We start from the raw sequence: 25,246 nt of genomic DNA, 5'->3' as shown, positions 1-25,246 counted from the left end.
TTTCCATCCTTAATGTCCCCTCCCCGGTGCTCAGTCTTGACGTCCCTCTCGGTGTCCCCTCCCCGGTTCTCCATCCCCAGTGTCCTCGCCCGCTGTCCCCGCCGCCGGCGGCCCCGCTCCGCCGCGCACCGTTCACCTTGGCGCGTCCCGGCCGCATCCCGGCGGGGATGCTCGGCCCGGAGCCCCGCGCTGCCGCCGCACACGGCTCAGACCCGCCGGGCCGGGAACGGGGCCGGGACCGCCAGGGTGCTGCGGCGGTGGCCCCGCGGCGCGGTGCGGATTACCGGCGGGGCTGCGCAGCGGAGTCGAGCCGCGGCCGGTGCGGGACCACAGCGGGGCCGGTGCGGCCGCCGCATCCCGCCGACCCCACCCGCAGCGCGCCGGGCCGGCTCCACCGCTCGGTGCCCGGTGCGCGGGCCGCGGTGCCGCCAGCCCCCTCCCGCCGCCCGCCGCAGCACTGGCGGCCCCAGAACTGGTGCCCCGGGAGCCGCAGCCCCCCGCGCTGACCTGCCGGTGCCGGTGCCGGTGCGGGCGGGCCGGGCTCTGCGGCGGAGCGGGCGGCGGCGGCAGCGGCAGCCGGTCACGCGCCGCCCCGAGCCGCGGGCACCCGCACGGGAGCCCGCCCGCACCGGGAGGGGGGGGGGCGCGGGGCACGGCCGGGGCCGCCGCCGGGACGGGATCCGCAGAGCCGGCCACGGGGGAGAGCGGGTCCGCGGGGCTCAGCTCAGTCCGGGGCAGGTTCGGGTGCGCTCCCGGGGACGGGTTCTCCGCGGCGCAGCTCCTCCGGGACGTGGATTCCGGGGGGCACCGGGGCAGGTTCCGTGGGTCAGGACGCGGCGGGGCGGCGGACGGGGGATGCTGCCCCTGGGACGGGCAGGGCTGCCCGGCCGAGGCTGGTCCCGCGGCCGCCGGGGGTAGGCGGAGGGAGAGGGCAGTCGGATCCACTAGCAGGGTCCTGAGGAAGGTCTGAGGGGGCCCTGCCCCACACCTGCCCCACACTTGTCTCTCAAAAGCTCAGCACGGATATGCAGCACCCTGGCAGCCACTGGGATGTGAGGCCCTGCCAAGGTTCAGGTAATTGGTTAATCTGCTTAATTGTCCGGCTGGAAAACTGCCCACCCTGCCCAGGCTTGAGCTGGCAATGGTACGGCCACAGCGTCAAAAAGTCCCATCAGCTCAGGACTCCATCCTGCAGGGTGACATCTGCACTCCAGCTCCCAGCCTGCACCCCTGCTCCTCCCTGCCTGCACCTCAGCAGTGCCTGAGCCACCAAAGCCTTGGCAAAGTCCTGCCATCACCATCGCTCTTCTCTGGCCAGGCCAGCAGGTACATGTGGCACCTCAGGTCCCCATGACAGCACCTGTGTGCTGGCAGTAGCACACAGTGTCCCACTCCTGCTCCCTGCACCTCTCCATTCCCAGGACACTGTGTTCACCACTAGCACATGAATATTTTCTGGTCCCTGATCCCCTCCTCTGTGGGGTCAGGAGGCTGTGGCAGCCAGCTGAGCGCAGGGTCTGGGAATTTGGGCAATTTGGGCACACTGGGCCCCAGAAGGCAGGCAGGGCAGGCAGCTAGTCTGGGGATTGGTGCTGGGGAGGCCACACAGGGGGAGAGTGCAGGTGATCCTGCCCTGCACCAAGTGCTGCCAGCACTGGGCACCACTGCAGCTGGATGGTCTCACCCTGAGGAAGGTGCAGCTGCAGTGCTGGGTGTGCAGTGGCACTGTGGGAAGGGAGCTGGCTGTGCCCTGTTTGCCACAGCCATTGGAGCACCTTCAGCACCAGGCAGGGGCACAGCAGCCGCCTCCACATCTTCGGTGCTGTCAGAGGTTTCCTCCTCTGCCAAGTGACTCACTGGCAGATGAAAAGCTAAGCCCCTGCTCTGTGCTGCTGCAGCAGCCACGTGCCTGCTGCCTGCACAGCTGGGTGGAGGATGCACCATCCAGTTCTCTCAACCCCTGTGCCCAGGGCCACCTTGGTGTCACAGGCTTTTCATCACTGTTCTCCCCCAAGAAAGGTTCCAAACTCCAGTTTCAGAGTTTCAGAGAAAATGGCCTCAGTTAAATGCCCTCAGACAGACTGGAACCCAGCTTTGCTTTTTTTTCTGATCATTGTTTGTGTTTTATGGTTCTGCCCTGTGCCCTCCACAGTTCTCCTTGGCCGTGCTGCAGGAGGAACCACCCTGGCACCTTCCCTGGTTGAAGGATGGGACAAGACCCTCACAAACACTGGTACTGGCAGCTCCATGGACACAAAGGGCAGGAGAAACCACGCATACCTGGGGCATGGCTGACCCAGCAAGGAGCCAGTGACAGTGAGTTGGAGTACAGGCTGGGAGGCAGGACCAGCTCCACCAGGGTGCAAGCAGAGTATCTTGGAAATCCACTGTCATGCAGCACACACACTTCCATTTTTGTCCAGCAAGGCTGGGAGAGGAGCTGCCATCCTCACAGCCATACTGGGACAAATGCCCTTGTTGGCAGCTGAAACCTTGGAGGAGACCCTGAGTGAGAATAGACAGGGGGACTGTGGGGGGCCAGGGTGTTATGCTGGGCCTTCATCCCGTTCACCAGGGAGGTTGTCCTGTGCAACGGGAGGCATTGCTGGCTGCTCCTGCTGTTACTCCTCCATCTCCAGGAATTTTGTTTTGCCCTGTGTTCCAGTGTGTGTTTGTGGCAAGGAGCTGCAGGGTCCCCAGGGCAGCCCTGCATTGCACCCCATGGCACTGATGCTCCATCTCTGCGTGCCAAAGAGCCAGTGCCTGCTCTGCCTCTGCACAGGGGCTTGCAGCAGACACCTCCAGAGGTCCCTCCAAGCTCAGCCATGTGCTGCCGAGCTCCCAGCATCCGCACCAGGGGCTGCACAGAGACCTGCACCAGTCCTTGCTAATTCCAAGGCACACGGAGTGGCAAGCCCACCAAACAGGTTTTGCCCAGCGTGCTGGGGGGGCGGGTACACAAGGGCAATGTAAATAACAGCCACTCCTGCCGGCAGCCATCACCAACCCCCTTCACTGACAGGGGGTCCCAAGGCTCTGAGGGCTCCCCATATCTAACTATCCCCCCCACCCCAGCTTCTCCGTGTTAATTAATATCACTGGACCAATGTTAAGCTGCAAGGGTGAAGGTTTCCATCTTTAAACACCATAGAGGAACTATGGTGTTTAAGAATCCACCATGCAGGGGAGTTAAACAGCTAAAGAACAGCTGCCTGTTCACCTGCTGGAACAGGACTCTACCTCTCCCAAAAAAACCAAACCAAACCAAACCAAAAAACAAAAAAACCCAACCAAACAAAATCAAAAAACCAACCAACCAACCAAACAAACAAAAACAACCCCAAAAAAAAAAAAAAAAGGGAAAAAAACCACCCCAACCCAACATAGAGACACTGGCCTCTGGTGAAGATGAGTTTATTAAAGCCAGAAGAAAGGGATCACAGCCATTTCCCATGGCATAGCTGGATAATTTGAATTTGTGGCATTCTGGTTTTGTCAACACCAAAATGTTTCTTTTGCTGGTAACATTTCAGATCAAAAATCAAACGTAACACCTGTGCCCGAAGCAGTGGGAGCTGCTCACAGTCCCAGCTGGGCACCCTGAAGAGACTTGCTCTGTGGGAACTGGGACTGTCCAGACATCTCATCTGCTGGATCTGCCTGTTGTATCTTTGGTTTCTGAGAACCACTGGCCTTGAAAAGGGTATGTTGGAGAATTCTTTAATCAGCCAAGAGATACAAAAGACAAAAGAAGTAGAAACAAAATAACTTCCTGGAATCTCTGAAACTGAGGAATTTCAGCCCGTAAGGAGAAGACATACAGTACTGGACGAACCTGAGACAGTGGGGTTTGGTTTTCCTCAGTTAAACCTCTCCCTGCCAAACATTCACAAACCACTCCTGAGACAAATCTGAACCTGATTGAAATCAACCAGAACAATACTACTCTACTAAAAACCTGAACTTTTACATAGCAAACCAACAGAGATACTAGGAGTGAAAAACAGAGTGAAGCCTCGGGCCACAGAGATAGCATTGTATCAATCTAGCTGAGGAATTTCCAGTAGACCTCGGTGCCAAATCTGACTGAGCTGACAGTCTGCTCTGCCAGCCTTCTCCTCCCTGGAAATGTCAGGTACTTCACTGCTGTGTAAATGTGTAACTCAAGCCCATGGCATTTCTGCTGGGAACAGGAAAGTAAAGCAGCACAGATCCCTTCAGCTTTCCAAGCCAGGGGAGAGCCCTGCTTAGTCCCTTACAATATCTCCAACTGGGCAATAGCACTTTCAAGCATGCAGGCCTGAGTCTTGCTTCTGACTATGCCAGTAACACACCTAGAGGAATAAACTGCAGCTGAAATGGTCATCCTGTTCTAAGGGCTCTGAGCATGAAACAAACCCCTTCAATCAGAAGAATCACAATCTAACAGTAAAGAGCAACAGGCTGTTTTCTGCTGTGCCTGTGGATTGACAGGGTGTGGTTTCTTGGAGCTTGAGGGGCTTTGGAGGCTGAAGCAGCTCATTTGCTGTACACCTGTTGTGCTACACAGGGAGAGTACATTCTCCTCGGGAGAGGAATCCAGGAGATACCTTTTTATACTGGAAACATTCATTGTTTTTTTAATTTCAAGACTTCTCTTTCTTTTGCTTTCAGGTTGTTGCAGGCTTTTATCAGAGTGTGGCACTGGTGTGAAATTCTTTGTAAGCCCCATCTGAGCATTGCTGAGGATCTGCTGATGGGGAGCTGCAAAAACCAGGTCAGAGTTTTCTGAATTGAGATCAACCAAGTAGCTGTGAAGGGTATTTTTTCTGGAGCTTTCCAAGTCAATAATCCCAGTTGCCTTCCTCTGCTTCAGCCCACTGTCAGCACATCCAGAGCGTTCACCTTTTCCCTTAGTGGAGTACATTGTCTTTCTCCTTATTGCTCTTTTCCAGGACATCCTTCCTGGACTCAGTTTTGTTTTGTTCCCTACAGCTGCCTTCTCCACCTCATGGTTTGTAAGCCGGTTGCTGTGTCTTTGCCCAGGTGTAGCTTTCTGTGTAGAATGGTGGCAAACTTGAGGCTGCTGCTGCTGTGATAGTGTCAGGGGTTTAAACCCTCGAGTGCCTCTCCTGAATGCCTTCCTCAGGGGGGTTGGTAGAGGCCCTTCCAGTGGTACAGGACACTGTTTCTTCTGACTACTCCCCAAAAAGTGTCTGCCAGCCCAGCACAGGCAAGGATGGGCAGCGCAGCTCTGTGTCTCCAAGCTGCATTTCACCTCCTGCAAAAAGGTGTTTGCTGTGCCACAGGCTGCTGTAGCAATGGGGCTGGCTTTGTCCTCTGAGGCTGGGTTTAGGTCACCCTTAGATGTGCCATCTCCAGTGAGCTGGTTCCCTCCAGGGGAGGCTCTGTTTTGCTGTCCCACTGTCACACAGGGGAAATAAGACCAGCCTGAACAGCTGCAAACTCCCCTGCCTGGGCAGCATGGCTTGTGCAGGTGCTCCTCACTCAGGACACAGTACTGGCACAGCCCAGGGGAGGTCTGGAAAGATTTATCTGTCGTGTGAGGGGCCAGGCTGGCACTAGACAAAAGCGTGTGCTGCCCAGCTGAGGCATTACACGGCGTCAGGAAGCCAAGTTCTTTACATGCTTTCAGGAACTGGTCATTCAGCTGGGCTGGCAGGGACTCCAGACCCTCCTTCAGCATCTGCATACTGGATTTCATATCCAAAATCTCAGCATCTTTCTGGGGAAGCAGAAAGCAGAGCAGAAGCAGTAAAAAACACACAAAAAAGGAAATTTTAGGTACTATGTGTCAGTTTGGTATTGAGCCAAAGATTAGCAATTTGCATCTTCTTGTGTAATAGATATCCTCAAACTCTCCCACAAAGGTGAGAGTTTTGGGACTGGAGCATCCCCCTAACCCAGAGTGTGCCCCCTCTCCTAGGAGCACTGCCTTCTCATGTGCTGGTGTGACACATCCTTGCCAAAAGCAATTCCTGCAGCAGGGCCTTTGGAGAAACCAGCCCTGACCAGGAGGTCTCTGACAGTTCATTGTGTCACTCACATTCCACTTGTTTCCTTTTCATGTCTTTTTTCCTCTCCCTGTGACACACCTGGCTGAAGGGATAAGGTGCTGAGGGACGAGCTGCTCTCCCCTCACAGGCATGCGCTGCACCATGTCTCCAGCAAAGGCATGTGTCAGGTGAGGAAGCAGAGAGTGCTCCATCACAGCCTGCCACAACAAGGCACTGTTGGCTTCTTCTCTTACCGACCAGGGCTTTGTCAGAGCTTACAGCACTGTTAGCCAGTGCCTGGGTAAGCCTCTGTCAGTAGCTGGCCTAGAATTAGCTTTTTAATATGTCTTTCCCCTTTCATTATAACAGGAGCAGTCTGCTTTATAATCCACCATTCAAAGGCAATTTAATATTCAGTCAGTATTTTGAAGAAGCAGGAGAAATTCAGTTTGAGGATTCAGAATAAAAGATTAATTTCTTCACTTACGGCTGCAAGTCTCCTCTCCATCTCCAGCAGTGCCTGCTCCATTTGGCTTTTTTCTGTCAAAGCTTTCAGCACCAAGCTGCAGTGACTTTGAAGAGCATCTTCCACTAAATAGGGAAATCAATAAAAACCACATTTGGTCTTTCATTTGTAAATGTGAATAAAGTGCTATCAGTACTATTGCTACTCTCTGCATGGCTTGGCATGAATCACCACATGATTCTCCTGCTGTGATCTCCCCAAGCCCTGAGCAATGAACAATGGGGTGGATTTTTAATGGAAGACACTTGACATTTATAAGATGCTGCACATAGTCCAAACCTTATTTACTGCCCTCTGTTAATGTGGCAGCTGGAGAAGAGAGGCTATGCAGAGCTGCAGAATTTGGTAGGCTGAATGCAGGGAAGGCTGAGGCTTGGTTGTCTGCCAGGTGCACAACAGGCATGGCCAAGGCAGGGGGACCCCAGCATAGCTGATCCACCCCTGTATAAACAACACTCTCATGCAACCAGGTGATGGGAAATGGGGCTTGAACTGGATGGAGGTGTAAGAAGTTAATGGCTAAGAAGTGCAACCAGAGAAATTGTGTCACAAATGCACAGGAGGCTGAAAATGGAAGGAAAACTGCTAGAAGGAATAGAGATAAATAATGAAGGAGTGTGCAAAGAATTGGAATTTCCATTTGCCAGTCATGGGAAGAGATGGGGTCAGAAATCACCTGAACCAGGCAGCTGTGCCCAGCACTTAGTAGTGGGGGCCCCAGCAGAGTCCTGTGGAGGCACAGGCTCCCTGGGAGGGTTTTAAATTGAAGCAAGTTGCTCTTGGCTTCAGTCAGTCTTTTTGAAAAACTGATAAAACCCCAAGGATTTGTGTTATATGATTGTATAATTATATAAATCCCCCCATATAGCTTCAATTACTCTTATAGGAACCACTGCTGTGCCTAATACACTATGGGATAGGAACACAGCTTGCATTGTGTGTGGAGATGAAAAATCTTTAGCAATCTTGTGGAAGTCTACTTTAAATTTGTAAATTAGGACAGAGAGAAAGAGCTGAAAAAGAGTGGAGAGAAAGAGCTAAACATGTCTGGTCTTTCCTGTGAAGGGTGCAGGAAGGTGTGTACAGATGGTGTGGAATGTTGGCTGGCTGGCACAGAACAGGATCCAAAGCACTCTTGCTAAGGTAAAGCACTGCCAAACCAATGGGCCAGGATAACTGAAACCCTGGAGTGCTGGAGCACTGCATACCTGAGAGAAATCAGAATAAAGCCTACATTTCAACAAGCTGCTACAAGAGCTCTGCAATTAATGAATCTTCTTTTGCTACAGATCCAAGGTGTTTGATTGACTTTGGTGTCAGAGGAGCTGAGAGCCCATCTGAAGCTGTTCCTGCTCTCCAGTGTTTATCTCAGCTCCTTGCTGAGCACCTCTTGCCCCACAGTGCTGTGCTCAAAGGCTGCAGGGCACTGGGGATCCCTTCTCCTCCTGCTCAGCTCTTTTCATTAAGCTTCCAGGGACTTAATTATCTCAGTGAGCTGTGGCCTTCTGTCAAACTGTAGATGGAATTGGTTAAAGAGCTAATAACTATTAGGGAGCGGCAGGCAGAAAGTGATTGTACAGGCTTTGCTTCTGAAAAAACAGGGATGGTTTTGAAATTTTGGGAAGGAAGAAAGGAAAACAATCTGAGCAATTATGGGTTTAGAAATTTGTTGTCTTATGGTGAAAGGTTTTAGAACAGACTTTGAGGAGAAAAGTACTCAAAGATATGAAAGGAAATAGAATAAGAACAAGATTTTATAAAAGGTGGATTGTGATTTAATGCTCTAAGACAATGCAGGTGGCTTCTTTGTCAAAGACAACACAGTGGCCTTTCTGTAGATTCAAACAAAGCTTTTCACTGGAAGTTGTCATGTAATATTAAAAAAGGAGAAAAAATAAAGAGAAACTTAAAAAATAAGCCTCAACTAAAGGGAAAACATCAGCTCTGGAGCTGAGTGGCATGAAGGGACAAGGCAGCTCTGACAGGTGCTCATCAAGGCCTTCTCATGAGCCAAACAGGCTTAAAATCTGCTATAGTCACCTGGGTGCAAAAGTCAAAGGTCATTCAGTTATTTAGCAAGTGACACAAGGAAGTAAATGCCAGCCCCAGAGGCCACAGGTGACACTGGGCAGTGGGGTGAGTGGCAGTGCACCAGCTCTGGCTGAATGCTATGCACCCCAGGATGTCTGGAAGTCCACATTCCTTCCCAGCTGTCTATGTGCAAGGAAAGACACAGACTGGGCTAGACATGGGCAGAGAAAAGCTGCAAGTTAATTAAGTGCTTACATGGTAATCTCCTCTTATGAAAGGAGATTGAAAGTGTTTGTCCCATTCAGCCACGCAAAGCTGAGGCGCGGGGTGGCGCAGGGCTGAGGTGCCACTCAGGGATGGGCACAGGGAATGGCACCTCCTGGCACCAGGAATCCCCTGTGCCCTGCTGGGATGTTAACTTTGCCTCCTCCAAAGGAGCCCTGCTTGGGCACAGTGCACACAGCTCTCATTTGGGAGACAGAACCCTGCAGTTGCCTTATCCGTGCATCATCCTCATACACACTGAATTAAAACCACCTCCCAGACTGGAGCTCGAGGGGAATTTCTCCATTATATCAGGATGCACATCACCACATGGCTTTGCCTTGTTCTCTGTAGGAGCTTGGCTGATTTCTGAGGATTATCTGCAGGTATTTCTAACAATATGCTGTTGCAGTCAATGTGGTTGCTGTTTTTAATCTTTTAGTGTTTTGCTCTGACAGATTTAGACTGTTTTAGAAACCTGGAAATCTGTAATTTGTAGGATGGGTTTGTAATGGGGGAGTGAATGTTTGAGTGGGCCTTTAAGACATTTCATCTCCCTGATTGGAAACAAAGGCTACCTGCAATCTGAGAGGAGGTTTTGGGGGAGCCTGCCAACCTACAAAGAGAAGGAAAGCAGTACTGAGTGAAGGAAGAAACTCTTTTCATGTCACTTTATCATCTTCCATGTCTACATTGTGAAGATACAAGAAGGGCAGCATCTGCAAGCTTACCTTGCTGGTCTTCCCCATATGCTTAATTTTAGCTCAGAATTATTTTTAAAACTTTCTGGTTTCCCTAATCTATCTATTATTCTTCAACATACTATCCTCTGTCTAAAAATAGTCCTGCATCCACTGGGCTTGTGATCTGCACACACATTTGACTCAGCACAGCGTGCTGCCGGCAAGCAAGCAGCAGCCAGCCTTTTGAACACGTTTCGTTTATACATGTAGGAGTATTCTGCAGAAAAAACCCTCAGTACAGAGGAGGGGACTCTCCTTCCCTCCCTGCTTCCATACCCAGAGAAGTGTTCAGACTTGTCAAGCACTAATAAACAAGGTAAAAATAAGTGTTAATAAAGGCTTACCAAAAAAATAGGCCTTGAGACAGCCAAATTAGATCAGATCAAGGACTCTGTTACGTCTTTTTTCTTTGAATATGATCAAGAAGGGCTGCTTCAGAGGTTTCCTTCAAATAAACCCTGAAGCAGATAGTTACTGAATAACTTGATCACAGACAGGAAATCTTTACTCAGTTAATGGGTGACTTATGCACAGACTTGTGCCTCTCTCGGGGTAATTTAAACAAAGCAGGTTTTTACAATCTGAGGCATTGCTGTGTTTTGATTTGCTGTACCCTTGTGTTCTGATGCTGCTGTTTACAATAACAACATTTGGAATATGAAATCTGGCATGAGATAAAAGGCTGAAGGACCTCAGGCTAGGGCTGCCACCCTGTGCTGCAGAGAGTTCCCTACAAATCAGCCTGTGCCCAGGTGCAGCTGCACTCCCAGCAGCTGAAAACTACAGCCTGAGCAGCCAAGGGAGGGAGCACCAGCCTCCCAGCCCAGGAGTATTAAACAGCAACTGCTTCTGATGTCTCTCTATCATCATCTATGCAGCTCATCCTGAGATTGGCACTAGCAGCAGAGCCACTTTAAATAACACTTTGGAAGGAGGTTGATTCCCCCATACCCAGATTCAGTAGGGGAAATTGGAGGTGCCATAAACCTGGTGAGACACGGGCAGGGAAGACAGCTCTGGAGCTCAGCAGAGCTCTGCATGCTCTCCCTGGGCAGCCATGGGGCTGTGCCACAGGGTGAGAGAGTTGGCTGACATGGCTGCACCCTGCTCAGATACACTCCAAGCAGTCAGCTGGCAGGTTTGTGCTGGCTAAGCCTGGGTCCTGTTCCACAAGACATCAGAGAGCACCTGCATCAGGGGACTGTGGGATGAGCTGCCCCTGATCTCACCCTGTGCTACAGCACACACTGCTCCAAGCCCTGAATTGTGACAATGAGGGGTTCCAGTATCTACTGGAACGTCCACACTTCCTCTCACCATCCATACTGAGCTGTTTTGGAGTCTGGTTAAGTCCCTCAACAGCTTTGTCAGTCACTGCATGTCTAGTTAGCAGCTACATGGAAAAAAACATTTTTAAAATAAGTTTCAAACTTTTTGACTGTTCAATCCATACAAGACATAAGGGAGTCTGAATTGGGTGTCCCAGTCTGGACCATACTGTTCAAGGTAAACAAGTTCAAATCTCACCATTTTAAACACAGCATGTCCCCTGGAAACTTTGCCAGCAGCTGCTGGGCCTGGGGAGTCTGGAAGCAAGTCATGTTTGAAAACTGCTCACTGTGCCCTGCATCTTGTCAGAGAACTGCATCACCTCATACCTCTGCAAGTGACATATTGCACATTACTTTGTCACCCTTGATGGCAGTGTGTCAGAGGATTGCCTGTGGCACTCAGGCTGGGAGGATGCTGCTCGTGTGCACTGCAGACAAGGTGCTGTGGAGGATTCAGCTGCTCTGAGCCTTCACAGCTGGAACTACCAGATACAGAACAGCAAAGCAGCAAGAGAGGGCTGAGTGGTGAAAATTGACATTTGTATAAAAAAATAGAAGTCTTTAACAAAAGTGTGGATATGAAAATTAAAATGTGAAAAATATGAAAAGAAACAAGCTACAGGAGTGGAAACCAGAAGGAAATAGAAAATAATGAATGGGCAAGTCAACCAGAGAAACTGTATGTATATAAGGTGGAAGAACTGAGGCCACAGGGTCTGTCTGCCTCTTTACCTCCCTGTGCACTGCACACTGAGATGTGAGCGAGGCACAGAGCACTTGTGCCTCTGTGGAAGCTGCTCAGCCAAACCTTGTATCATCTCCAGGGCCCCACACAGCTCTATCCACTGTGAGCAAGCACATATGGACAAACACTCAAAAGAGAACATTTTAAAAAATCTTCCTGCACAGACCACGGCAGCCCAACAGCACTTGGAAATGCTTTGGAAATACATTTTGAAAAATATTTTCTGTTTTGCTCTTGCCTGGTGGCTGTGCAGTCTATGCCAAATAGGCTTGCTACCCACTGCTAAAAATGCAACCAGTGATACTCCTTATAAGCTTTTAATGAAGATAGACTTGATTTCAAGTTCCACCTTCCTTTGCTTTTCAGAGCTGTTGGACTGTTCTGGTGCACTAGTTCTCTTCATCTTCTGCATTCCTCTCCTACATGTGAAATCCTTCACTGCCACTGATTTAACATATCTCTGCCATGTAACCCACATCCCAAGGTACTGTATCATCACTCACTGGCATTCAGAACTTTATTAGCTCTGAATTTAGCTCTTTCACCTGAGTTTTGGAATTTTATACCAGTTTTTCAAGGGAACTGCCTCTTTTCAAGGCACTGGCGTAGGTATCTATTTCGTGGGAACCTAATTATCCATCACTGTGATATCAGTCAAATGACAGGGTTTATCTGCAATTAACCAGTGACAGATGAACCTCCCAGAAATATAAAAAGAACAACATTGTGCAGCATGTGATGATTTTCATTATATATTCAACATTCTGCAGCATGATGCATTACAGAAACTGCCAATTTTTCTTTTCAATTGCTTTGAAAATCTAGCAGCATGCACCTCTGGGAGGTTTCTCATTTCATTCAAGGCACATTCATTGAAAATGGATATGGAGAGGAAACAGGACAACTGAGTAAATGGTATGGAATGAAGAGGGGGAGCCCTGAACAATAGATTTGATTTTCAGTGCCATGACAACAATTTCTGTTCACAAGCTATGTGAAATTAGGCAAAGTCCTGCTGCAGAGTGGACAAGTTGAGGCACTGAAGTAATTAGGAGGTGGGAAAATGTGTAAGAGGGAATTTGCTGTGCTGGCCAAAGCAGACAGATTTTTGTTTACATTAGGGTCCCACCAAGAGCACTTGCCAAGCACAGCAAGGGAATGTTCTTAGTACAATGAGATTGGTATTTCAAATGTACAGCCTATCATGGCCTCCAGCATAATGAATCAGACTCCACTCTTTTTGCTTGAGAGGGCTCTGTTGATTTAAAAGCTATCTGTCAGAGATGTGCTTTGTGGAAGCCACATTTTGACACACAGTAAATACCACTGTGCTTTTGTGAAGGTCTGCTGCCTTCATCTCACAAGATACAACTCACTTCACGTTTCTTGTGTACATTGAAAATGGCCTCTTGTTCTGGCACAGAGCAGAGCAAGCTCTGAGCAGTCCTGACAGAGTGTTGATAAAGCATCACACTAGCATTAAAAATTAATGTACTCTCAAAGGCTCAGATCTAAGCTAAATTAGAAACGATTTCTTGAAGCATTTTCCCTCAGTAAAGATTCTGTGATTAGCCACTTGAGAGACAGAGTTGTTCAAAAGTATTTTATATTATTGGCTTTTCTGGAGGTCACCCTTTTATCATGGCAATAGTGTGCTTCATTGTGTGCTTCTCATTCAAGAAATGAGCAATACTAGTTTTGTTTACATCCAAAACTTAATCACTTCAAGCACAGAGGAGCTATGGAAGACTTCGAACTAACATATGAAAATCAGAGAAAGTCCTAAAAACTGAAAGAGGATACTCAGGATATAAATATCTAAGTTATTTTTTACTGTGTATTACATTAGTACTCCAGATAGCCTAAAAATGATCATACTCCAGACAAAACACAAAACCAGAGGTGTGTTTATCAATTTGAGCACCATGTCTAACCATGCCACACCAAAGTACAAGAGAAGGGAGAAAAGGAAAAAATGAGATAATAGGAATGTAAAACCTGACAAGTCCATACCATGGATAAATCCTCTTTTCTCTCCTCCCTAAGGGAGAACAGCTGTGAGCAGAATGACTTGCCCAATTCACCCCAGCCTCCAGACAACATGCTGACATTTGGCAGTTTGACTGTGCCCTCTGCTGTTAATAGGAACACAGGAAGGACTTACATGTCTTGAAAAGGGTTTCTAGGCCAACCAAACTGGATTTGAGTTTGGAATCAAGCATTTCTTCAAACTTCTCGAAGCACACTGGCAGCTGTAAAAACAAAGGTAAATGGGGAAATTCAAACATTGCCTTTTCTTTGCAAAATCACGTCCCCAGATGCCACAGAACAATGACTGCAACTCATGAAATGGAACAGCCTGAAAATTATTGTTTATCTGTCACTTGAAACAATTTGTGCAGCTGTTGGTTGCAACCCCAAAGAAGATCTGGGATGGCTCAAAAGGCTCACGAAATCCGAACATATTTCAAAAAAGAGATACTGATCTGTAAAATAGGATTAATAATAACTAATAAAATGAATTTTAGAAGTTTTGGGTCACAGACCTTCACCTTCAGACCACAATGACTAATCCTGAGAGTAGACTGCTTTCTTCAGGCAGAAGGGAAAAAGAACTGATATTTGCAGGCTGCCACTACAGCTTGTTTTGCTCTAGAGACCCAGAGAAATTCCACTACTGGCTCTGAGGCAAGTCCCTAAAGACCTTGACCCTAAGGACACAAAGGCAATGGTATATGCAAAAAAACCCCTTACAGTTGTTGGTTTAAAGTATTTGAGTGCTTAAGACACAGAATGTAATATTTTAGATATCAGCATAGCAAAGGAGAGAAAGTGAATACTGAATAATCTGTAGTATTTCTAACTCTTCATTATCTTACATTCTGAATTTGAAGTAACTTACCTCTTGAAGCTTGTCTTTGATGCTGGAAATAAAGGTGCTTAGGACTTCACTAAAATGGAAAAAAACCAACAAGTATTGAACAGAAATGTAAATTACTGAAGTGTACAAAAATTGAAAAGATCACTGTAAAAATGAGACATGAAACATTGCAAGGCATAATGTAGAATGAAATGTTAGCACAGAACCACCCATGATTACTTCAGGGGACATAACCCTTTGAAGTCACCTCAGTTGTTTCAGGAAAACATGGACTCTGCAATGTAAAGTAAGAAAAAAATACATATTCACACATGCTCATATATATCAAATACATGAAGTTATGGGGTTTTTACTCTCAGATTTTTGGCTCTCTGTCAGATTTTTAGTTGGCATTTGCCCAGCTGTCCATTAGCTGCTGGGGTGTGAGCGCTGTGTTATCGGCTCCGGAAGGACCCAGCCTGTGACGCGCCAGTTGCTGCGATACACGGCTATTGTGCTTGGACTAAAATAACTGTGGGAAAAACACGGGGAAAGCTTCAGCATCAACAAAGCCCAGGCCAGGAAGAACAAATACTGCAGATCCTTTTCTCCTGAGATTATGCCTGCGGTTTCTGTTATCTGCCCTTTTAAGTTGAGCCAGCGTATCAGGAACCAGGCTATATTCATGATTAACTTGCCACACCAAAATGCACGGATGGTTGCTAAGCAAAGTGATAACCTTTTCCTCTCTGAAGATTTGGGTCATTTGAAGTCAATCATTTGAGTGATCTAAATTACGACAGCCAAAAATATGCAGAGGCCAGGTAGAATCTAGTTATGAGAAATCTCTCTAGCCTTGTGGAAAGGAAGATACTAATTTTCTTAGTCAAACTTGAGGGGGATATAAATTGATAAATTATATGCTTATCTTTGAAAAGATAATATAGTTATTTCTAAAAACAGGCTTCTAATCTGGGAGCAAGTCTGGAGTGTAGGAAGAAGCATAATCCGTTTAAAGAAAAAATAAGGAATAATTATGAGTGATGCCTAAACATTTAAAAATACTTTGTCATTTCATTACAAAAATCTTCTTCTAATAGGCAATTGAGAATAAAATTTTGTCTTATCAGAAAGGCAGTGCCCATTAAAAAGGCAGGAGAGATACATAGCCAGATTTGATCAAAGGCTTTCAATAAAAACACACTTCACTTTGGATGTTACATTACAAAATGTACAGTGCTAAGAATTATTTATAGGTGCACTGGGGAGTTTGCCATATTTCATTTTTGAGCTTCAAATTGCTGGCTTGTTCCTTGAAGTCCTTCAGGACCTACAGGTACCTGTAATTCTTGATGTCTGACAAAGAGTAGATGCAAATTACATAAGCAAATAACACTTGTCTGTTACCAAAAAAACAATACATAAAAATCTCGTATGGAAATAAAATTCTAGAGATATGTGCAGGTTTATAAAGATGTAATCTGCACACAAGTGTGATTGGCAATCCCCTCATCTAGCCCAAATGTGAAGGCCATCCTCAGAGTCCCTTTTATCACTCCGCACATAGCCTATAAAAGTTCGAGAAAAAAGGGTTTTCACAGAGAATCAATACAGAAAAAAAGAAACAATGCTGATTAGATAAAGACAAAGGTAAATTCAGGTTAGAGTTTTGCTGTTCAGTGGGGCTTATGGCTGAATGCGTTACATAAACTGCAAATAAACAATATTCTCTTACCTTGCAACTCTTTCTAATTAGAAATTATTTAAAACCTGAAAATACTTTTCTTGGAGAAATATGCAGATATGCCATATGTGATTTGTAAGAGGGGAAGAAAGAGCTGCAGAGAGTGAAAACCACCAGAAGAGAGAGAATTTCCAGTGGATGTCCACATACCGGTCGTATTTGTCCTTTATTTTGTTCTTATTCACTTCAAAATTTTCCAAGACACTTTTTGCTCTTCCTGCACCAAAATTAAGAGAACCCTTTTCTCTTGTTTCTTCATCAAATAACTGTGGTTTTGTCTGGTATTTGGTAAAAATACTGGGCTCACTCTGTGACACAAACAAAAGAAAACTGTTGAAGTACAAAAATAATCAGAATATTAATTAGAAGAAACCATTTGTTTATCCAGTGCAGACAGACTTCACAGTGATTGGACATGACAGATTACATTGGATGAGGAGATTAAGAATTTTGTGAGATTATGCCTCATTTAGTGTGCCTAGTTAGATCAACTCTCTGTGGAACTGAGACCCAGCCCAAATTCCTCCAGACACAGGCTTTTCTCTCATCTTGAGGATTTTCAGTTTGCTACAATTATAAGGTGTGCTGGGTTTTTTCCCTTCTATGTTCAAGACAGGGACTATAAATGAATTTCAGTGTTCCTGAAATTGTAGAAAAGTTCAAGTTGTCAGTAGAATCTCCCTGTACAGGAATCTAAAAAAAAATCTTATTGAATTGCCTGGTGGATGACATCATTTTGCTGCCAACTAGCAACATCGACAGACTGTAGATGAGTTTTTCACATGCTTCAATACACATTTTAGAACAGAAATTTAATATTAATATGAAAGCTTCATTCTACAAAATTTCCAGACACTGTGTGACGTAAATGGCAATGCCTTTTCCTTAAAACATAAAAAAATGCAAATTCCATCAATGTTTTTCAATTGTGAAAAGTGAATTTCCTGTTTTGTGTCTGATGAAAACTGCTCCTAAGCAAAATACATAGGACAGCAGATAGCATCTGGAACTGAAGGACAGCCTGGAGCCTCCAAGCTGGCACCACTGCTCTTCCCTAATCTTTGCTCCAGGTGTGTTTATTCTGATCTGATTCTCTCTGTTAGCTGTGCAGGAACCATTTTAATGGAGGCTGGCAATACCAGAAACCATGAGCTGTAGGAGGAATATTGTGAGCACAGAAACTCTTCACCCCTATCCAAAATCATCCAAGCATCTACCTTAACAGAGCAGCAAGGTCATTGTCAGTGCAGGGAAGCAAACACTGAGTAGCTCTGTCATCCTTGCAGAAAGCTAAGGAAGTGAAATACATCATTTTTGAAAGAAAAATAGATGTAATATTCTGACTTAGCTAGGCAGGTGGTCTAAAGACATTAGCTTGAGAATAATTTCATATTATTTCAGTAACTTACAAAATGTGATTGAAGAAAATCATACCTATCTCAATAATAATTTATAGCAATCTGTTATAAATACCACATTACTCTGACCAGGCTGCTACTTTGTCTTGTCACAGTAAGGATGTGTATGTAGGAAGAAGACAACTTGATTTCAGCAGTTACTGACATTTGCAAATGTTACCACCTGATTTCAGCATTTTCCATGAACTTTGAATGGTGGCTGTGTGCCTGCACAGGGCTGAGGGAGTGAGACTCACATCCTGGGAGTTCTGCTGTCCCAGCTGCGTGCCCAGCTCCAGCGGTGCCGCTGCCGACTGCGCGTTCTCCGGGCAGAACTGGGAGCCAAAGAGCAGCTGAGAATCACTCAGGCTCGAGTAGTCACTGGCAGTGCTGCTCCTCATGGAAAACTTATTTGGCCTGAAATGGGGCAGAGAGGGAGGTGAATGAGTCTGGAGTAATTAAAAAGCCAAACAAAATTCCCTACATGGCCTGCTGGAAGTGCTACTCTGGATAACAATTTCTGTTGTAACTCAGGTGTTGATTCGATAAATTGGAAGGCAACTCCAAGAGAATAAACAATAAACCTTTCTGACTTATTGCTGACATTTCTTGGGCGTTTATTCTCCAGATGCCTTAAGTCTGACACAGTAGAACAACAAATAAATAGAGGTAGCATATGGCTGGGTGAACTGATATGAATTGTTGGAAGTATTTCAAACATATTAACATGCTACTCAAAAGTGCTCTTGTTTCCCTTGAGCATTACTCAAATAAATCTTTCCTAGATATCCTTGATTTTTTGCTGTGTTGCTCTGATTCTACTCCTCTTCAGAAACACTCTCATACTCCTCTCCTGCTTTATGGACTAGGCTTGTGGCACAGGAGCAGCTTCCATCAGACAAGGGCTTCCCTGCACAGCTGCAATGCTTCTCATTGTGTTGGAGCCTGACTTCAATTTTTTGTTAGCAAAGGTACATATAAAAGACTTTCATTTTTCACAAAGAGTTGTAGAAGGGTTTGGGTTAGAAGGGACCTTAAAGATCACCTAGTTCCAACCCTCCCACCATGGGCAGGGACACCTTCCACTGCACCATGTTATTTAAAGTGCCATCCCTTCTGGCCTTGAACATTTTCAGAGACGGGGCATCTAAGCTTCTCTGGGTAACCAGTGCCAGTGCCTCATCATCCTCACAGAAAGGAATTTTTTCATAACAATCAGTCTAAATCTACCATCTTTCAGTTTAAATTATCACTATTCCATTGCTCCACATCCACAAGGTCTGGCAGAGTGTTTAGGTTAGGACCAAACACAAAAAAACTGTGTCAGGTTTATATTCTCAGCTCCTGCTTTTTTTGAGCTACCAAGATGGAGAGATGTGTTGCTGCCTTTGGAGCTGGAGACTAGCGACCAAAATAAATGAAAATAATTAATGAAAAATCTACACAAGATTTTTCTTCCTTGTCAAATGATACAAGTAAAGGAGAAGGAATAGGATAATAACTCATGTGTATAACAAGAGATGATCACCTCAACATTTATTAGCAGTGACGTGTTTGGTTAATCCCCAGTTTTGGAAGGAGCCCAGACATCACAGACACAACAGGGAGGGGATTTAGCAGCAGCACTTGAACTGCTTGGTCTCCATTATACACTAGTGTCACTGACAATATCATATTAATGATTTTGGCTCTAAGCTCACTGACTACACTGAGCTGCAGGCAAAAATAGATGAGGTATGGGTTCCTGAATTCTCAAAAAGCCTGATAAGACTGTCTGAATTCAAACCTTCTCCCTTAATCCCTCTCTGGACCCTAAATCTGCTAAGAAAAAAATATGACTACAGTTTTACTTGCACAGTTTCTTGTTTCCCTCTCAACTAAGCTTTGTAAAAAAAAAAAAATAAAAAAAATTCTTAATCTACAGGCAGTATGTGGGGGAGATGTGAGCACATGGGCTACCCTGACCTCACACAGGCAGGGGCCCTGCCTGCAATGTAAGCATTACATCTCCTGCACCAGTTTTATAAATCTTTCTGCTCCTGCACCAGTTTTATAAATCCTTCTGTCTTCCAGACAAAAAAAAGCTCCCTCTTAGTTTGAGGAAGGGTTTTTATAATCTTCAGATGTTTTGTGGTCTTGACGAACCGCCTTTGAAATTGTGAATATCACACCCCAGAGTACACTCATTTTCTCAGATGCTTTGTGTTATTTACTACCTGAAGCACAAGATTCTTATAACAAAGATTTTATGAGGAGTATTGAGCTGACAGGACTTTATGAGCCAAGTGACTTCCTAGGCTTACCCTGCACTACAACCAAAGGCAGCTGTTGGCTGCTCTGGAGCCCAATTTTTCTGTTTTAAGTCCACTACCTCAGCAGTTGGTTTAGGAATGATGGCACTTTTGCAAATTAAAGGGCGAGGTGAAACAGATGTCTCTTTTGAATGCACTCATTCCCCTGAGCAATGCTTTCTTTATCCCTTGCTTAACACTGCTGGCAATTAATTCACTAACAAGACCATCTGGGCAAGCCAGCCTGGCCATGCCTGGCCCAGGCCTGTCCCTGCCAGAGAGATCAGACAAGGATGATCAGATGTGGGATCAGATCCGTGATCAGGCAACTGCAGCTCTTCAAACCACCTGACCATTCCCTTCAGAATGCCTGAGATTCAGGGGTGCATGTTCTGTCCTAAATATAAACCCTTTCCCATAAACAGCAAGGAAACATCCCAGGTATGCAGTTCCACTTAGCAGTCCCTCCTAAGTGAGGAGTGCAATAGTTTACCTCAGGAGAACTTCTGGCTTTCTGCTAACATGAGCCATGCTCCAAATCATCTGTGTTGGTGCACAAAACATTCCTTTGGTACTGGCATTAGCATATTCATCCAGAGAAAAACCAGCTTTAGATATGTAAAAAAAGTTCTTGACAGCTCCAAAAAATGGTAAATCATCCTCTGCTGACTGATGGTCAAATGACTTCATTTTCCAACCTAACTTAATGCAAGGTATTGCAATATTGGCAGCTCCAACCCTTTCCCGTGACATGAGCATGATCTAAAAAATCTGCAGCGTTCTGCATATCTGGGGGGTCACCAAGACTTTCCCAGGCTCTGTTTCCTCATTGTCAGTGGAAATCCCCCCTTTATAGGAGGAGTTAGAACTTTCAGGAATTTCTTTCATTTTTCTAATTTTCTGATTTCCACTCCAAGTCTTTAACACAATCACATGCAAACATTCACTTTTCATTCAAAGGTTCTGGCTTACCTCAAAACAAACATGGCATGCAACAAATACCCTCTTCTAAAGTTTCCTAGATATTCTAGGCACACTGACAAACTAAAGCTTCATAACTGTAAATTGCCATAGGCCTCATCAATCTTTTTTTAAGAACTGCTATTTGTATTCTGTTGTTTGGATCTGTCCTAATGTGTCAACACCAAGGTTTAAGAGTCATTTGAAAAAGTAAACTGAGACTTCTACAATATGCAATGTAACATTTATCTGCAGTGCTGCTATAAACACTGCTTTTCTCTGGTTCTGTCATCCCCACTGAACCTGTGCCAACATCCTTCTTCTTCTCAAGCACTGTGGGTGAAGCTCACTTACACCTTTCTGACACATTTCTTCAAAGTGCAGTGAAGCCTCTTTCCCAAAGAAATCTTTCTCTCCTAGTAGATCTTGAGTAGGATCAGTGCCATAAAGTCTCTCTTCTCCTGGTTTCCCTCCAGAAAATCTCAGAGCCCTTTCTGCTCCTCCTCATTTAGGGGCCAGGGCTGAATCACAACAAATCCAGTATAAATTCTGGGAGCTGCCATTCACCTGCTCTCCCTCCTGCCTTTAGCCTGTATCTATAGGAACTGTCTGTAGCTCTGCTATTCTGCTCTCATCCTCACTATCAGCTGCCTGCCAATGTGCTCAGCAAATGAGCAAGGATCAGCCTTGGCTTTGGGTACAGGGGAGCTGGAGGAGTTAAAATCAAAGAGTTTTAGCTGCTCTTGCAGCCTCCAGCCATTTGCCATCTCTTCACTGGAAACAGTCACAGCAGAAAATTATTATTCTGCTTCCTGTCCTGTGGAATGGCATGACCTGCTTGCTGCAAATAACTTGCACCACATCCTAAAAGGAATTTCTACAAACACATTCTGGCACTGGCCCTAATGCATTAACCACGATGAAATCCCTCTCAGTTATTCAGCTCAAACACTGCCTCCAGTTTCCAGATTTCAGGTTCAAAATCCCTCTGGTCTTATTTTAATTTCTCAAGGTCATTTTTACTTTCTATGACTTTCTTCATTATTCATTCAGCTGTGATTCAACACTGCCCAGACATCCTTACCTTGGCATCCATGCAGCCCTTTGTCCTGTGCAGGTTGCCAGTTACAGCAGAGCCTTTTCCTTCAGAGGAGATTGGCACTCCTGCAGAGTGGCCCTGTTTGCTCCCACAAAATTCATCCCCAACCATATTAAAAGTTAGGCATCTGGAGATAAGGATTTTTTTTTGCTACTTCCCTCTCTAGCCTGAAGCCATCTTCCAGCCTGCACTTCCAGCTCTGGTTTCTCATTCCTGTGAGGCTCTAGAATTTTACAGCTGCTCTCCTGGTCTTTGTCTTGCCTGTCTTCTTCATTTTCTGCTTATTCTTGAACCTTAATATAACTTCAAAATATGTGACCTTGTGATTTGGGATGGAATTTCATGGATAATGGATTGAATGAGGTTTTTAAACTTGGAAATTATTCTCAACAGCAGAAATAAACCATACAGAGTACTGGCCCAAGTAGGCCTTAACTTCAAGAAGCTGTTTAGAATGCCTCTTTAATATTTTCATAATTTCTTGGCCTTACACACTCTCTGGCAGGCTTTCTGCTTCTGATGTCTTTGGGAGTCAGTATATGAGTAGCTTTTATGCATTTTCCAAGTTACTTCTTTCCTCATGGTACAAGAAATTTCTCATAACTTAAATTTCAAATCTGTACAATCAAGTCTAAATAATCCTTCTCCCTCAGGCAACCATTTAACCCTTTGGGCTGTACAGTTTAATTTAATTTTTACTGAGGTTTATTATTACTATTCCAGTGTCTTTTTTCTTTTCATTAACAGCAGTGGATTTTTTGGCTTCTGCAGCTCCTGCAGAGATACTGACTCCAGTTCCCTACTGCCACTCTCATGGTAGCACTACAAGAGCAAATAGCCTGAACAGGGATCTTGTGCTCAGTTCAGGGCCAAGGCAAGATGTGTGCCTTCCCCTGAGAGCCCCTGGCCAAGGCTGATGGTGTTGATGGTGCCTGAAAATGTACTTTCAGCACCACACCCCTGTGATGCTTATCCAGTCAGTCAAAGGCTGGTTGAAGCATCAGTGCTTTTGTGGCTGCTGTTCCCTCATCCTCTGTGATCTCCCTCTGCCAGCTCTCCAGGCTGGGCAGACAGCAGCACTGCTCAACGTGGCACTTCCTCTAATGAAGGCTGGCATTTCAATCCATAAAACTGTGTCCTTTGTCAATACACTTCAACTGAGCCTAAGCTTTCCCAGTATAGCTGTCAGGTGTCCCTCTTCCACCCTCTAAAATAACTGGCACCCTGATACTATTGTCCAACCTGATCTTATTCCCTCTGCTCCATTTCTCAAATCCCTGTTATGTCAATATTCATACATAAAACCAGCTGGAGCAGGGGTTCTGATTCCTCACTCCCTATTTGTCAGGCTGTTAGGGTTGCAGAGAAGCACTTGTGTGTCTGACAGTAACAAATAAAACCCAGAGCACTTTGGGGCTTGTGCAGAGCTGTGTCTGTGAGGGCAATGCATCACTGGAGCTCTGCATTTCCTGGGGACCTGGTGGCAGCTGCTCTCAGAAGTAACACCCTGACTCAAACTTGCAAAGAACTCACAGAGTGAGTCATGCTCTGCCTAGATTATACGCTGATTTTATGTTTCATTTTTAAAGCTCCCTGACAGAGTTTTCTGGGGATTAAACAGCATACCCTGCTGTGGTGGGAAAGGTTTCTAGTAATAGAAGTCAGCCAGGGAAAAGTAATCAACACTTCTGCCCCCTTTTCAAATACACACACACACACACACATTCACATGTTCCTGTGGGAAACTTTTCTTTCCTTTAGAAAAAGTTAATTGTCCACAGAAAATTTTCTCCCCCTTCTTACCTCCTCTAAAAACCCAGTTGCATTTCCAGTAACATTCTATGCCCTATTTGACCCTTTTGAACTCACTTGTAAAAAATGTGGAAAATGCTGATGAGTGGGTGTTAAAATCTTGCCTATATTTTCTGCCTGCATTAATAAATGAGTTAAAAGGGAAGATGTTGTAGGTGATAGGCTACTTTGGAGGAAGAAATTCAAGTGATTCCTTTCCAAATAGGCACCTGTACTTCTTCCACTCATTTCCTTCCATATGGCACAACTCCACAGAATTATTTATATATTTTAAAAATAGATCTTATATATCATGTATACAATATAAAAATGCAATTATATATTTTAAATATATTATGTCTTTTAAATATATTCTCTAAACTTCCCCTCCTCAGTCTCTGACTTGAAAAAAGTCACAGGTTTTCAAAGTTAGAAACAACTTATTGAAAACTAACAAACCTCCCATAAAACAAACAAAATTAATCTGCAGGTACCAAGAAGACAATAGAGTTAAGCAATGCACAATTATAAAGACAAAACTGTGAGAGATAGAAATAAATTTTCCCCTAAATTGGCTCCCCTTTGCCCCCTGCATCTGTGCAAAATTCAGTTAATTAATATCTATATGACAAGCATTTCTATAATGGGCAAGAAAATTACTATTATGTTTTCATTATCATCCATCATTTTGGTAACATCTGGCCAAAGAGACAGTATGACTAAAACTGTGAATTTGAACAAGTTAGTTATGTAAGTGGGTTATTTAACTAACAGAGGGCCAGAGTACCAAATTCATCAATTAGCTTTTCTGGAGTCAAAAAGGGGATGAGTCCCACTGCCTTTTTTAGCCATGTGATACAAAGGATGCTCTGAAGTACAAATTGCAGCTTGTCTTACATATTTGCCCTCCAGACGTTTATATCTGAATATTTGTTATTTCACTGTAGACTGGAGATGTGCAGAGCTCTAGCTGCTCTTTGGCTTCTGCTGGGAAGGAAACAAGCCATGTGTATAAATGCAGGATATGGAATAATTTTTGAGTTACATAATGTGCAATAATGCTGCACATCACGATTCGTTCTATCTGCCCTCTGCACAGGCAAGAGGAACACTTGACTTATCTAATGAAATGAGCATGGCTCACAGGGCTTCTCCAAATACACCCTGAATGGACAAGGGTCCAGCTTCCAGCCAATGCTGATTTTTAGATTCCCACCAATTGTGGGTCAATGGCAGTGCTGGCAGGCTGGGGACTTAAACAGGATCCCAGGGCAGGCTAATGAATTTCCATTAGACTTTCCTAATTAGCCACAGATCAGTTCTGGACATGTTTAACCTCACCTGTCATCACCCCTGCCAAGTGTTTGGTCTTACACCCCATCCCTTCTCCATCTCCCCCCACCCACACTCACCCGAGGGCTGTCGGTGTGCTCAGCATCTCCTTGATGTTCCAGACGTTGAAGTTCAT

The 25,246-nt window shown here is 45.4% G+C and overlaps 1 protein-coding gene across 1 annotated transcript; it reads right to left on the bottom strand.

Annotated features, from left to right (window-relative positions):
- Window positions 1-132: 132 nt before the first annotated feature.
- IHO1 (interactor of HORMAD1 1) lies at window positions 133-25,246 on the bottom strand. The gene is made up of 11 exons (XM_059480338.1): window positions 25,191-25,246; window positions 17,895-18,054; window positions 16,391-16,548; window positions 14,539-14,587; window positions 13,801-13,888; window positions 6,484-6,587; window positions 5,488-5,725; window positions 4,428-5,403; window positions 4,260-4,334; window positions 2,454-2,505; window positions 133-966 (listed from the first exon to the last, which is right to left on the bottom strand). Exons 1-11 carry the CDS (start codon window positions 25,244-25,246, stop codon window positions 133-135), a joined length of 2,790 nt encoding a protein of 929 aa, XP_059336321.1.

The sequence above is a fragment of the Ammospiza nelsoni genome, chromosome 11 (genome assembly GCF_027579445.1).
Source record: "Ammospiza nelsoni isolate bAmmNel1 chromosome 11, bAmmNel1.pri, whole genome shotgun sequence".
NCBI classification, from domain to species: Eukaryota; Metazoa; Chordata; class Aves; order Passeriformes; family Passerellidae; genus Ammospiza; species Ammospiza nelsoni.
This window is presented reverse-complemented; position numbering and strand designations above follow the sequence as displayed.